The following is a 16,065-nucleotide window of genomic DNA, read 5'->3' on the forward strand; positions in this document are numbered from 1 at the left end:
CAAGCCTCTCAGGATCTTGTATGTTTGAATAAAGTCACTCCGGGCCCGCCGAGTTACTTTGTATCTTTTTTCGTTGTAAATACTCATCTGATTCACCAGTGTCCTTCAGAAAAGGCAATTTGTTGTCCTTGGTTAGTTTCTTGCAAATATTAGAGCTGGATCTTAATAGCTCTCCAAACTGGCACAGTAAACTACTTAGTTACAGGATAACAGACTTAAGGCAACAGATGTATAAAATGCATCCACTGATGAAGGCAAAACAAAGCTTGATCAGACAGGCAAAGTAACCCTTTAACACAGCACTATTGTGACAACCAGGATTATGTACATATTAAAATCCCAAGTATTGAGGGGGTGCAAAGAGGCGTTGGAATTGGCCATACTTGGTATTTGGCCTGCTGATATTGTAATAATATTGTACCTTTTGTCCGCCTTCACATAATGACGTTTGACATCTTTCAAGTATCGATTCATGTAATACTCCAATGTGGAGATGAGGATGCTGTCCTTATCAACGAGCTGTGCTGCCCTCGGCTGGGCTGTTAGCCAGTCGAGTACCGATGATAGCTGGTCCTCCTGTAGCTGCTAAATTTGGAAAAAGAAACCAACAGTGAGCTGGAGGCTTTATTTGAAGCATCTTCTTTCCCTTTGGCGTTTGACTTTCATTTGTTACGCATGCTCGGATTTGAGTTGTGAATTATGAGTGGTATTTATTGGAGGCCTGCATGACACCAAGAGACTTGAAAAGAAGCAGAGGCAACTAAGTTCCTTCATTCTACCTTGAAGACAAGAGTTCATCCTAACTTCCACTCGCTGTATTCCAAATCTCATTCACACATTATTGCTATTGTACTATCCCATTTAGCCTTCACTTTAAGATGATCACTTGTTTCGAAAATCACTTATGGTCTTGCCCCTCTCTATCTCTCACACCTTACCTCACCATGATCAATCTGAACCAGACCAGAGCCGGGCAACTGATAACTTTTCATGCCTAACCTGGCGTGAATTCAACATGCATAGTTGTGGGGTTCCAATGGATTTGGATATTAACCAAGCTTTAGTCCCATTAAACAAGATAATCAAGTTGCTGGCATTTATATATGTTCGTGCCAATATCATCTGACTGGTAGATTGAATGGCCAGTGCCAAACTGTCTCAAGTATATATGACAATGGTAGAATCTGTAAAGGTGTGGTGGGCTGATGTAAAATGTGTGTTTGAAAGCTGGCAAAGGCTCAGTAGACAAAAGAGCCCGTTTTTGATCGTCTTTATGTGACTCTCTTGAGACAATTAAAGCTAAAAGGTATTCGAGGACAAAGTCGCAAATCATATATTTTGAACACTTTTCACACAAGCTAACACTTGTAATTTGGGACATCTCAACAACAGTCTCTTCTTAATTCCTTTCTCTTGGTGTAGACCCATTATAGCTATCATGGAATTCAACAGTAAGAAAAAGTAGTTGGGATGTCATTTACCTTAAAAAGAGAGAAGTGAAGGTTAGAAGAATTAGGTAGCTCTCTGCTTACCATTTGTTCTGTGAAGATTTGAAGGTCTTCTGGCGCACCCTAAAAAAAGGGAACAAACTTAATAATGGAAAACTTGTCCAATACCGAACATGAAAACTAACCAAAACACCTCTGGAACCACCCAAGAGTGCACTCATCACTAACGATGAATCAAGGATCACCTCTTCACCCACTTGATCACTTGTGTGATAGTCTGCTTGACTTGGAAGTATGGCTGGGGTCAAAGACCAGTGCAAGTGATAGCTTGATGAAATGTTTAAAAGGAAACCCAGGGTAGCAGCAAGGCATTTCTGAAACCTATTCTGAAATTCTGAATTTCCTAGTGTTCAACTGAAGCTGGAAGCATAATTGTTGTCTGGTTTAAGAAGCGAACTTTAACACAATTCTGTAAAATTATAGGTAGGAAGTTGCATTGTAGTAATTATTGCAGAACACAAGGTAGCGTCACATCAAGATCACCTGTTATTTCAGGCATCTGGGAATGGGCACGTTACCAAATGGGAAAATGGATCCTCCCAACCAAGGAGCACGTAGATAGTCGGGTCAATTCATTTAAAGAATGACATCTTTCCACCATTAATTCCACAAGCAACAACATAAAAAACATGAAGAAATTGAAACGCCCATACCTTCTCCGTTAAGTTGTAAATTACCCGTGCCAGTGCCTCGGCAATTATTTTGGTATTGCGACACAACTTTTGAATATCAACCTGGGACCTAAATTTGAAAAGAAATAAAGAAAACTTGACATTCATGGCAAAATACTGGGCATGCTGGTTGCCAGTATTTTAGAGGCAAACCGTGATTTTTGTTTAGGTAGCCCAGCACTGCGTTCTCAATCCTTTCCTCCAATGCTCTCTTTCATCCAAATGCTTCAAGTTCATGGATATGTGAAGCAGGGAACTGCAGATGCTGGTTTACACCGAAGAGAGACACATAATGCTGGAGTAACTCAACGGGACGGGCAGCATCTCTGGAGAGAAATAATGGGTGACTTTTCACGCTGATACCTTTCTTCAGACTGAGAGAGGGAAGAGGGAAACTGGAGAAATGGAATACAAAGGGCATGAACGGTGATATGATTGGTTTCAGTGACTTCCCAGAAAGCTTTTCTTTTTCCCCTCCTTTCAACACCTCTAGTTGCGTTCTAGTACGTTACTGCAGAAGACGGGGAGATTCACATCACAATCACCTTTTATTTCAGGCATCCATGAACGAGTACATTACCCATCGGGGAAAACAATAGATCCTCCGAATGAAGGGGTAGATAGAGAGTTGTCATTTCATTTAAAGAATGATCATTTTATGTCCTTAATTGCACAAGCAATAAAATAAAAACGTTAAGAAACATGTTGAAACTTCTTCATCACCCAACATTTGGGATCAAAAGTTCCACTTATGTGCACATAAATTGCTCGTTTTGTTGTAAAGTTCACATAATTTCATTTCTACTCAGTAATTAATTAGCATTTTTTTGGTCTCCATCATGATCTTAAAAGCTTTAGTTTTACAAACTGCTCTATTCAAACTGGAATTTCACACGTGTTTGTCCCAGTGCAATAATGCCATGATAACTAGGGAAGGAACACCCTTTCTAGATAACGTCAGGTTTCTTTTTATTAAGGAAACCTTGCCCTGACTGCTCCTAAGCAATCACAATAGTGAACATTAAATAGCCATTTGATCCTGGAAACCCTACCCTTCTTCCATTTCAGCTTTCAACATCAAGGCAGGCACCAAGGACATTAGTGTCTCACCCATCTGAAAGGCATCAACTCCTGCAAATGAAAAATTCTCTCAGCATCGCTTTAAGCTTCAGCCTCTATTGTCATGGGTAGGTCTTAAACTTTAATCCATTCACCCAGAAACTAAAGTACCAACAAGAAAGCAGCTTGCTTTGTGTGTGTTTGTTGTCTCTCATTGGGGTGTTGTCAGTTAAGGAGAGGGGTCTGAAGGACATTTTTAAGGATATAAAAATTAGAGATTTCTGTAGATTCAGAAAAGGAAAATGCGAATTTAAAAATTGGTTCCAACCTGCCTTAGCTTAATGAAACAGGAGATAATTGTGGCAGATAAAGTAACAGAGAATCCGATAGATTCTCAGTATAAGCAAACCTTGCTGCATCTGAGCTGGGGCCCCGAAGCCCACTTCTTCCTTAAAAAGACAACTTTTAAACTTGGGTAGTTGAAGTTCATTTCTTAATTATTTTTATTTTAGATTTCCAGCTCCCATGGTAATTTTGTTTTGTTAAACTTATTAGCTGGTTTGAATTGAGTGGGATTTGATATAGATAAAGAGCTGTTCATAGTAATATGGGTGCATATACTGTACATAGCAAAGTATGATAGGCAGAAGTATCAAGACCTGTCAAGGTATCGTGAGATAAAATAAAAAATGTGAAGTTTTCTGGGAGATTTCACTGATTTATAGTTGCCGAATGTTACTTGGGGGTTCTAATAAGGCTTTTTGGTGAACAATCATAGATAGCAAGTCCAAATTGGACTTTGTTGCGTATTGGGTTGCTTTTGAACCGCACAAACCTGACCGTCAAACCTGTTTGTACGTTTATGAGCTGGCTCTCACCTCATGTCCATAATAGTGGTTCTCAAGCTGTTTCTATGGCTTTCTAGGCGTGATACTGTGAATGCTGGTAGTCGTCGAATACCGAATCGCTCGTGCTCCCAGGCCAACATGTCCTCTGCCAAGTTGATTTTTTTATGGACCATAGAGAATTTCACTTCTGGAAACCTGCTGGAGGTCACCTGCATTTTACGATTTAGAATTTCAGTAAATGAATTAGTTTTATATTTCAGACATTTCATTACACAATCCCTTTCCCCAACCCACACTCCCTCCTGGATATGCTCAGCCAAGTACAGATTTGTTCCAAATCACCACTTTTCGAGTTGTCATGAAGTATGCCTAATCTGAAAAGTTAACTCCACTTGTGATCTGCCTTTGAAAGGCATAGATAGGGTAGACAGTCAGAATCTTTTTCCCCAGGATAGAAAAGTCAGATAATACAGGGCATAACTTCCATCTTAGTTGGGGAAAAGTTTAAAGGAGATGTGCGAGGCAAGTTTTATTTTTTATATAGAGTGGGGCGAGTGCCTAGAACTCGCTGTTGAGGGTGGTAGTTGGAGCAGATTTATATTGGTGGCATTTAAAAAAATTTTGAATAGGCATATGGATGTGCAGGGAATGGAAGGTGTGGAAGAAAAATAATTTCTTCCAGACGGATAGGGGCTATATACAGAGAGCTAAGTGATGGTCTTGGCATCATGTTCAACACAGATATTGTGGACTGAAGCACTATTCTTGTGCATCACTATGTTCTATTTCCATTAATATTGCTGAGTTATACTGAGTATTTCCAGCATTTTCTATCTTTATTTTATCTAAATAAATATCGGGAGGTATGCAGGAAAACACCATTGGGAAAAATAAGACATGATGTTTCCTGTTATATGTTGCAAATGAATCTCTGGCAGAAGCTCAAGTTCTGTGGAAACCTGACAATGAGGTGATAAGCACTTACTGTTTCTAGCTCCTTCAGGAATGCATGCTGAGGTGTGGCCTCTTTAGGTGGTTTTGACACATGGAGATAGAGGCCATCATCGTTGCCACCCAATGTGTCAAGGCATAAAACAAAAGCAACGTTATCCTGGAGAAGGCTTGAATCTGGGAAAACATGGAGTCCAACCATAAGTTTGCAGCCAAGTACAGACACCGTTTATCCTCTCACAAAAGCAAGGCAAATCCAAACCATTTTAACAGGTAGAAGATGTCTACAAGGGAATTGTTACACACAATTTTATAATGTGGAAACATGCCATTCAGGCCAACAGGATGAACTATTGCCTCTTTAACACTATTATACTCCTGATCCCCACGTCATTTAACTTCTCCTTCAAAGCACCCATATGATCTGCCTCAAACCCTCCATGAAGCGAGTACTGCTTTCTCACTTCTTCGGAGAAATTTCTCATGAAATCATATTCTGTTCTTTCTTAAAATTGGGCACGCACAATCTTTATTGCAAGCAAATGCCTTTAATAAAAAGGTGGAACTATGTGCAACGATTTCAAGTGGTTTTATCAAGGCTCTGATTTAAGCAATGGATTGTTTGAGGTACAATTTTGAAGTGTATAGATGGATGTCTGCAAACCACCCACGTTAATAATTACCCTTTTCAATGCAGAACTGATGCAAAATCAGAATTTGTTTTAGTTCTGTCCTAATCATACTTTGTATAACGTTCCAAGTGATTCTCAGCCCGATGTGATAATGTAACAAAACCCCAGGAACGTCAACAATAACTTGTCGTGGCATGATATCTTTAAAGGTAACAAAATGTCCCAAGGTGTTTCATAGAAACAATGTGACATCAAGCCATATGAAACAAGGACAGATAATTATATTATTATACTTTAATGAAGTGCAAAGTACGTTGAACATCAGTTTCGGGCCAAAACGGTCCACATAATTATGTTGTAAGCAACAGAAATGAGGATGGCAAATAGTTTGTAATCTTTGTCCAATTTAAACGTGGATAACGTATATGAGGATTGCAATTTCATCGTAGTCGGGTGTATACAAAACTCAATTTCAGAAGGGCACGCACCTCTGCTGGACAAATCACATCTTCCCTCTTAATGTACACAGGTACAAGTGTTCACCTTACCTGTATGATCCAGATTGTCCTCTAGCCAGCGTTTTGTACCCTGGTAATTGAATTTTCCACCTCCCGATACAAAAAACATTATATTATACCTATAAAATTGTTGGAGAAAAAGTATTTTAACGAAATAAAACACCCAAATAAAGGTTATAACTTTAATTTTAAACAGCCAAGTCTTTAACCAAGAAGTATAACACAGAATTTACAGAGAGTAAAGGGCCTGTCCCACTTGGACGACCTAACCCACGGGTTTAGAAGACCCGAGACGAGTTGAAAAAGATGTCATGGTCGTGTTGGCTCGCCGAAGTAAATGACCTCCAACGACCATGTCTATGACCTCCAACGACCATGTCTATGACCTCCAACGACCATGTCTATGACCTCCTACGACTATGTCTACGACCTACTACGACTTCCCTCGACCTGAGTCTTCCACACCTAAGACCAACTACGTCTAGCGACGAGTGGAAAATGATCACACGATAAAATGATGTCATTTTGCATTTTTTTTCTCGGGCCAGTTACCGACCTTCGACTATCTACGACCACCTACCACCACGACCTACTATGACCTATCTACGAGTAAAAAGCATCATTTTTTTCGATGCCAACCTTTGTTTTTTACTCGTGGAAATTTTTTTATCAGGCTGGAAAAAACGCCTCGACCTACTTGAGGCCACGAGTACGCGGAGACTACTCATGAGCATGAGGAAGAGTATGAAGACCTCCTGGCGACCATGCTGCGAGTATGAGTCAAGGGCAAACTTGGCAGAAGGTCGCCAAATGGGTCGTGAAAGTGGGACAGGTCCTTTAGGTTTGCTTTCTATTTCTAGAATGTCCAAGATGGCATTTTCTATTATTTCACTGATCTACTGAACTTCATCTCCATTCTCCATTCCTACCGCCCCCCCCCCGTCCCCCCCACCCCTCCCCCACTGGAAACAGTCTAGAGCAACTTCTCACATGCTGTCAGCTCCACATGACAATGGAGGTATCACCCACTTGACAATATGAGAATTATGCTAATTATGTATTTTCTTAGCACAGGTCAAGAGCAGAACAAAAATGTGAGGCAGTAATTTTCTAAATGCAAAACAGAAATGCAAACAAGAGGAATGTGCATTATTGTCATTGGATGAGCATCAGAGCACTGAAATGGGAAGGGGGGGGGGGGAGGGGGGTCTTTGATTCGATACTGCTGAATTCAGGACACTATCAAGGCAGGGCAATCTCTCACAGGAGACAGTCAAATGAGTTTGGGCTAGCTCAAAGTGCAATCTCGATATTACTCTGATACCTCTACTTTCTCACATGCTCATCAGCTCCACATTGATTCGTCTATCACCCACCTAAACAAGGCGTACTTTACAGTTGCGAACTTACAGATCAACCAGGACGTCTTTGGTATGTGGGAGGAATCTCGGGAACTCAATGAAAGCACACGGTCACAAGAGGAATGTGCAAATGCCACACAAGGAGCATCAGAGACCGGTGGGGGGGGGGGGGGGGGAAATAGCCACTGTTAAGATATTGGTGACATCAGGATCAATCTATCAAGGCAGGGCAAGAAAAAGCAGAGCAAATGTACTCACTGGACCCATTATTTATATTGAGAGTCAGCCTACAGGTACAAGTCGAAAAATCTCTCAGCTTTAGATTTCCATTCAGCTGAACACGACAAACAATACGAACTGAAATCAGCTATGAATAAAAACTTTTGAAATTACTTCTGGTGATAGGTCACAAACCAGCAATTTTGTACTCACCCAGCATGTGTCCTCTTGTAAGTATAGAGTTTGGAAAATAGCCTAGCCAGTTCCAGTAGAGCTGCCACACCACTACCATTGGAATCAGCACCATAAGACAACCACTGTTACGGAAAGAGCATGGGATGGAGTAGAGGGTGAATAAATTATTTTATGGTATTGATGTACAATAAACCAAAATCAATATGTACCAACTTTGTCTGCCAAATGCCTTAACTTGTCTATCAACTAACGTACATTTCAGACTCCTCATTGCCTTTGACTTAAATATCCTGCCTGATAGATTAGATTAGATTAGATCCTTTATTCGCCCTCACCCGGAGCGCCGTCTCTGCCCCGAGCCGGGATGCCCTCATCCCCGTCCCAGCCCCGCGTCGTGCCGCTGCCACCAGAGTGCCGACTCAGCCCCGAGCCGGGCCGCCCTCACCGGAGCGCCCGAACGCTGCCACAGCTCTGAATTTGGCCAGCCTCGCGTTGGTGAGTCCTGTCTGGCTCTGCCTCCGGACCAGTTTAAGTTATCAGCAAAATGATACTCAACAATTTGCCATTAGCTTTTGTGTTACTAATTAATAATGTAGCCTGTCTGTGATGAAAATACAACTGATATCAACATCATGTGACGAATCTACTGAGTAGTTCCAGCATTCTTTTATTTCAGATTTTTTAGCACGAGCAGTGATTTTTTAATCCAAGTTCCAGTATTGCATTTTTCCCTTCCCTTCTATCTATTTATGTTTCCCCTTTAAGATAGCCAAGTTTCATAGTGATCCAGGATACCACCACCGCTTGGATTAGATCCTCAATCTCCACAAAACAAATTCCCTTTGTTCTCTCCACCTCATCTCTACTGCCCCAATTTGAAACATTTGATCTCTATTTTCTTCTAGTTCTGAGGAAAAGTAATTGATCTGAAACATTCTTTCTCTCTTTGTCTGTCAACAAATGCAGCCGAATCTGTTGCAAATCTACAACACTTTCCTTTTTTATTTCCAAATTTTAGAATATAGTTCTGCGCTTATTCTGCTCTAGGAATAATTCCATTACACATTGATCTACAATTGGACATGACTGTACACAGTACAACTTAGAAATTAAAAATAGCCCATCCTTCCCACAATTGAGAAGCTCGTCTGATTAAACTCATCTGATTAAGCTTATTATAGAAGCAATCGTTTAAAACAATCTGGTTATAGACTTTGTGGGTCATTATACATAAAAGCTAGTTCCAAAAACGTATATATTACAACACCCTGCTGGGTTATGGCTTTGTAGCAACTGTTTTTAACTTTTAACATATAAATCTGGAATCACCATCAACATTGTTATTTGTTCAGGAAAATATACAATTAAACGGCAGTGCAGTCACTTTCATTTACTTTTCACCCGACAAGTTTCAAGTTCAAGTTCAAGTTTACATTTATTGTCATTGCACCAATTGGTACAGCGAGATTTGGCCAATTGGTACAGCGAGATTTGGCCAATTGGTACAGCGAGATTTGGGTTGCCATACAGCCATACAAATAAAAAGAACACAACACACAATAGAATTTAACATGAACATCCCCACACAGCGGAATCAACGTTTCCCACTGTGAGAGAAGGCAATAAAAGTTCAGTCATCGTCCTCTATGTTCACCCTTGGTCGGACAATATTGCATTACTGAATCTGAAGCTGAAACTAAACCTAACCTCTGCCCTATTTCCACAACCCAGGTATACTAATGCAAGTTTAAGTCACATTACCAAGCCCTGCCAAGTTTAAGTCACATTACCAATCTCTATGGCATGGCTCAATACCTTAACATTTAGTTGCATCACCTGCAGAGTGTGATACTCTGCAAGATCAAAGTTTAGTTGGGTAAAAGCCTCAGTGTTGGCTTTTGTTCACAAGGTAAAGTTCACAAACACTCAACCTCTCTGAAACCTTACTGTCATTAAAAAGCCTTAAAAGACAGGTTTAAAATAAATAATTGATAGCAGTAATTACCAGGTGATGTGATAACTATGGTTGTACTTACAGGAGCAACTCCAAAGGAGTCATAGTGTGCTACTATTACAATAGTAGGAAGATCCTCGCCACCCAGACCAGTCAATTTGCCCTAAATGAACAACAAAAGCATATATTATCAGGACATGCACAGCTCACATTTTCAGGAATCACGTTCTTTTAATTAGTTTATAAAGGAATCAGAAATGGCAAAGCAAAGAAAAACCTAAAGAAACACTAAATTAACTAACTGAGGCAGCTGCATTTCTGAGAGCATAAAATCATCTCAATAGCTATAGATAAAAAATTCTGCCAGAAACTGCCGAATTCAATTTAACATGAACCTATGCAAATGAAAAGAAAACGCCACGATCTGCAGATCAGGAAAGTAAGGCAAATTTAAAAAAAGTGAGGCATTTCTATATTTTGGTATTAAAAGCATTCAAATTTATTTCAAGCTCTACATTCCTTGGTTTTCTCATTCTCACTGTACATTCCAGATCCCAACAACTCTTTCTCACTGAACACTTCTAGCTGTTCCTTGTTGAAAGGGCTACTCATCATCTAGGTCATCAATCATGTTTTCGCCACCTTGTTTAATCTTTCTCTTCACCACTTTAATCTCCTTGAGGTTTATCAGATATTACTGGAATCATGACAAAAATTGGGCACCGCTGCATTAAAATTCACTCAATGTCTGAACTCGACTCAGACCTTTAACAAGAAACACTTCAACTCAGTAAAACTAATATCTCAAGAGGGTCAAGAGAGTTTTGGCATCGTGTGTCCCAGATAGAACAATGAATGCACAATTATCCCTCATATGTACGTGCTAATTATTGGAGAGGGAAGGGTTGCAGAAAATGAAACTTTCATGATGTGATCTAGATATTAATAAAAATAGAAAATACTGGTAATATTCATTTGATCAAATCCCAGCTACAGCAACACAGTTAATGCTTCATGACATTCATCAGAACTTTGCTATTTGTTATGGTGAAAGGTCATTGATCTGAAATGTTAATTGCTTCTCCATTGATGCTGCCTGATTAACTATGTTTATTTAAGACTTCCAGCATCTTTCGTATTTTGCTCATCTACCATTATATTTTTCTAAGAATATAAAGGGATAGGGAGCAACAAGTAAAATGGACCTGAGGCAATTACCGTGACCTGATCTCAATGGCTAGACAGTACAGTTCAACATTTCACATTCTTGTTCCTAATGATCATGAGGAAATAATCTGACCAGAGATAGGTGGTACATGGTCAGTGGAGGCGGACATTTATGAACACCACCTAAAGTCTGCAGCATGGCAAAATGTGCATCTTTAGCTATTAAAAAAACGAAGAACCAAAATGCAAACTGCAAGATTATTTCTAAGTTTACTGTCGTGGACAAATGCGTGGCGATGGTACTATTCAGCCTGTAAAAATGTCCCATGCAGCACCATCACCAATCATTATGTACACATTGCATTGAGAAGAGTAATTCCAACTTGCCTCAAGGCTGGTTATTGACCAGTCGCTAATAGCTTTGCTCTGGGCTCCACTGGTGACCATCTGGAAGCCGTTGGCTGTGGCTGTATGCAAAAGAACTGAGAAAGGAACAAATTGTATTTTATTCACGGTATTATGATATTGGTAGAGTCAAGAAACTTATTATTCACAGTCTAGAACAAGACCGATAATCTGCTCTCCTACTATTCGGAAAACCTAAAGGTTAATGATCTGGCTCACCTGTTGATGCTCTGTGCTCCCCTGAAACACATCAGCTTCACTCGAAACTTTATATTATTTTGTGAAACGAATTAAAAATGTGTTGGTGTATTAATAGAAATAATATCCTACCGTCGGGAAATTCCATGAATCCCAAGTATGCCAACAGTCCTGAAAACCATGGACCTCGAGCAGGTCAAATTAAAAATGTGTTGGTGTATCAATTGTTTAGTTAGGTCCGTTTATTGTCACGTGTACTAAGGTACGGTGAAAAGGTTTTTTTGTGCATCCAGTCAGTGGAGAGACTATACATGATTACAAGCAAGCAGTCCACAGTGTATAAATACAGGATAAAGGGAATAACGTTTAGTGCAAGATAAAGTACAATTAAAGATAGTCTGTGGGTCTCCAGTGTACTGAACGTAGCTCTCTATAGTTGGTGATAGGAGTTATATCCAAAAGTCTGGAAAATCCAGGAATCCCAACCATGCCACATCACCTTTTTTTTTGCATTAATACATTATAGGCATAACAAAATTTTAACTTTTCATGACAGGGTCCACTTGCTGAGGGGAAGGAATCAGAAAACAGGACACAAGCTGTTGAAACTCTGCCTGGCGCATCTTACCCGGAACTTATTTGCAATAGGTTCAACTCACCTTCAGCAGCTGAAGAAGTGCCCTGCGAGACAGAAGCTGAATGTGTTTGCTCGTGTATTGACAAGAGCTCATCATCCTCCAAGGCAAAGTACACTGGGACAATTGTCTCAGTCGCCAAAAGTTCTGGTTCTATCTCCATAAACTGCTGCTAGTTAAAAGCAAAAGTCAGTCTAGTAACAAAGTGCAAATTAGGGAAGTGCAAAATCAGTTCAAACTCCCGACCCCCATCGCCCAGCTCTCCTCAACATGAGCACTCAAGCTGGAATCTGTACAGATCACTTAACAGTAACCAGCTGCAGCAAACATTCATTGTTAACTCCCATCGACTCACACAGTGCAAACCAAACCCATTGGCAAAACTTGCCTGACTTTCAATCACTACTAGGTATTATCCCTCATCCTTTCTGCACTGCTGCCTTTTTGCCAGTTTTAGTATGAGTGGGTAAAATGCAAGAAAGCTGCTTTACCTGTATGACGTCCTGAGGCATCATTGACATGTTCTGGGGCAGAATTATCACCACTGCCCCAGCACTTTGCCGTATGGCTTCCTGAAATTTGTCAAATGAAAATTCTGCTAATCTCATGAGCACACACCGGCGGCTCAACACGTCGGCTTCGATTGTCCGCGCTTCGGTGTTCAGCATTGCGTTCCTTGTACCTGAAATGAAACAGCATTTTAACTGGCTGTCAATACCCATTGTCTCCCCAGACAGCATAATTATTGCAGCTGTCAATGTAGCACCATTGAAGTGGTTGTATCACATGGGAAGCTGGATCAGTCACGCATTTCCTTTAGAAAAGAAAAAATGTGTTCTGTATACTAACAAATGCTGTCAAGGAGAAGAATAAGGTGTATCTTGATTTATTCTGTCTCATTTCTTACCCTGCTGCTTTCTTGATTTCATGACTAAGTTCTCTAAGCTTGAATAAAGTAAATAAAAATGGGCCAAAAATATAATTGTGTAGGAAGGAACTGCAAAGCCTGGTTTACACTGAAGATAGACACAAAAAGCTGGAGTGACCCAGTGGGTCAGGCAACATCTCTGGAGAAAAGAAAAGGTGATGTTTCGAGTCAAGACCCATCTTCAGACTAAAAGTCAAGGGAGAGGGAAACGAGAGACATGAATAGGCACATACTTGTCAGGGAGAAGACTAAGGTGTATCTTGATTCATTCTGCCTAATTTCTTATCCAGGTGCCTTCTTGATTTCATGACTTTGTTCTTGAATCTAAAATGAGGTCCAAGAAAAGGCCAAAGAAACTTTGGCTCTTCATTATTGAATGATGAAATGTGTTGCTTTTGTTCAGTTTTTGTATTAATTGTCACCTATTTATTTCTTGGCTCAGACTTATGAAAAACAAATCCCATGGTTGCCGAGACATGTAGCCATCCATGTGACATTATTCTGGTAATATACAGTGTATTCTGAGTGGCAAAGTTGACCAGAAAAACATCAGAAACTGTACAATAAACACTGGCTGCTGGTAAACTGCATTAAGGTACCAATCAATGCACAACATCTAGTTTAGAGGTCACTTCCTACTGCATGATCATTTGGTTATTAGTAAACAAAGTGAGCACCCCAAGGTTATCAGTATTGTGCACATCCCGTAAATCAATTAAAAAGTAGATATTGTTCCGTATCCTATAGTATGAAGTATACCTATGTTATAAATGATACAAAATTCATGATGAAAGTAACGAGCACAGATTGGGGCTTGAACTTGCAGCTTTACATTGGCTGATGCTTTCTTGTAGCTTTTCCTTTCTCACAGGTGCATTGTTTTGTCCTTTGTACCCTGCATCGAGCAAACGTTTGCATTGAAAGTTAAATAAAATGCAGACGCTAGAATTCTGAAATAAAATCGGAAAATGCTGGAAATCCTCAGCAGACCAGGTCGTGTCTGTGGGACAATAACAGGGATAATATTTCAGGTGGATGCCAGAACATAGCATCTTGTATTGCTTTCTCAGCAAACTTAATTATTTGGAGAATTTCAAGAGAATTAAACGTTACGTCCTTTGGCTATCTGTAGGAAGGAATTTTGTGCATTACCCTTACCCTATATCAGATTCTACTCAGATAGGTACAGACACAAAATGTAGTTTGCAGATCAGTGGTAAGTCTATCGAACAAGTCGGTTTATTGAAGTCCTTATCAGTGTGCACCGGGAAACACTCACTATATTCCCTACTACATTAAGGGCGGCAGGCTGGCGCAGCAGTAGTGTTTCTGCCTTACAGCATTTCAGTGCGAGAGACGCGGTTTCAATCCCGACTACGGGTGCTGTCTGTACGGAGTTCTCCCCGTGACCTCGTGGGTTTTCTCCGATATCTTCGGTTTCCTCCCATACTCCAAAGACGTACAGGTTGTAGGTTAATTGGCTCGGTATAAATGCAAATTGTGTTGGGTAGGGTTAATGTGCGGGGATCGCTGGTCGGTGCAGACTTGGTGGGCCGAAGGGCCTGTTTCCGCACTGTATCTCTAAATTAAACTAAATTATCTCCTACAGAATAATATCTGTAGCTCATTCGAACTCCTCTTCTAATCTTTACAGTCCATTATGTAACTATTTGCAATAATTCCACACTGTGCAATATTTAACATATAATTTACAATTAGAAAGAGGACCTATTTAATTCTATTTGTCAGGCGCCGAGTATTCTATCCTTTTTCCCCACATTAGGAGAAAAGATGAAGTACAAAGGTAAGCGAGCCAAGAATATAAAGGAGGATAGTAAAAACCTCTCTAGGTATATGAAGAGGAAAAAATTAGTTAAGACAAACGTGAGTCCCTTGAAGACAGAAACAGGTGCATTTATTATGAGAAACAAGGAAATGGCAGACGTGTTGAACAGGTACTTTGGTTCTGTCTTTACTAAGGATGACACAAACAATCTCTCAGATGTCCTAGGGGACTAGAGAACCTAGGGTGATGGAGGAACTGAAGGAAATTCACATTAGTCAGGAAATGGTGTTGGGTAGACTAATGAGACTGAAGACTGACAAATCCCTAGGGCCTGATGGTCTGCATCCCAGGGTACTCAAGGAGGTGGCTCTAGAAATTGTGGAGGCCTTGGTGATCATTTTCCAATGATCTATTGATTCTGGATCAGTTCCTGTGGATTGGTGGGTGGCTAATGTTATCCCACTTTTCAAGAAAGGAGGGAGATAAAGAAAGCAGAAAATTATAGACCAGTTAGCCTGACATCAGTGGCGGGGAAGATGCTGGAGTCGATTATTAAAGATGTAATAGCGGCACATTTAGATAGCACATTCAGATCCCAGTCAGCATAGATTTACGAAGGGGAAATCATGCTCGACACATCTTCTGGAATTTTTTGAGGATATAACAAGTGAAATGGACAAGGGAGAGCCAGTGGATATAGTGTACCTGGACTTTCAGGAAGCTGATAAGGTCCCACATAAGTGGGCAAAATTAGAGCACATGGTATTGGTGGTAGGGTATTGACATGGATAGAAAATTGGTTGGCAGACAGGAAACAAAGAGTAGGGATTTACGGGTCCTTTTCAGAATGGCAGGCAGTGAATAGTAGGTGCCGCAAGGCTCGGTGCTGGGACCACAGCTATTTAATAGAAGAGGATGCTATGAGGATGCAGGGTGACTAGGACAGGTTGGGTGAGTGGGCAGACGCAGTAGTGTGGATAAATGTGAGGTTTTCAACTTTGGAGGCAAGAACGGGAATGCAGATTATTAT

The 16,065-nt window shown here is 40.4% G+C and overlaps 2 protein-coding genes across 3 annotated transcripts in view; one reads left to right on the forward strand and one right to left on the reverse strand.

Moving 5' to 3' along the window:
- Positions 1-16,065, forward strand: part of haus8 (HAUS augmin like complex subunit 8) — a 281,932-nt gene that overhangs the window by 205,381 nt on the left and 60,486 nt on the right. The gene's annotated exons all lie outside the window — the stretch shown is intronic.
- Positions 1-16,065, reverse strand: part of ncln (nicalin) — a 34,633-nt gene that overhangs the window by 7,837 nt on the left and 10,731 nt on the right. Inside the window, exons 2-12 of one of the 2 annotated variants that reach the window (XM_055658522.1) lie at positions 12,813-13,003; positions 12,346-12,493; positions 11,471-11,565; positions 9,999-10,079; positions 7,981-8,084; positions 6,218-6,306; positions 5,072-5,214; positions 4,117-4,295; positions 2,162-2,249; positions 1,533-1,571; positions 422-585 (exon numbers count right to left, since the gene is read on the reverse strand). In XM_055658522.1, the coding sequence (XP_055514497.1) occupies positions 422-585; positions 1,533-1,571; positions 2,162-2,249; positions 4,117-4,295; positions 5,072-5,214; positions 6,218-6,306; positions 7,981-8,084; positions 9,999-10,079; positions 11,471-11,565; positions 12,346-12,493; positions 12,813-13,003 (1,321 nt within the window). The remainder of the gene's footprint in view (positions 1-421; positions 586-1,532; positions 1,572-2,161; positions 2,250-4,116; positions 4,296-5,071; positions 5,215-6,217; positions 6,307-7,980; positions 8,085-9,998; positions 10,080-11,470; positions 11,566-12,345; positions 12,494-12,812; positions 13,004-16,065) is intronic. The other variant, XM_055658523.1, reaches the window with a different exon arrangement.

Source organism: Leucoraja erinacea, chromosome 29, assembly GCF_028641065.1.
Source record: "Leucoraja erinacea ecotype New England chromosome 29, Leri_hhj_1, whole genome shotgun sequence".
Taxonomy (NCBI): domain Eukaryota; kingdom Metazoa; phylum Chordata; class Chondrichthyes; order Rajiformes; family Rajidae; genus Leucoraja; species Leucoraja erinaceus.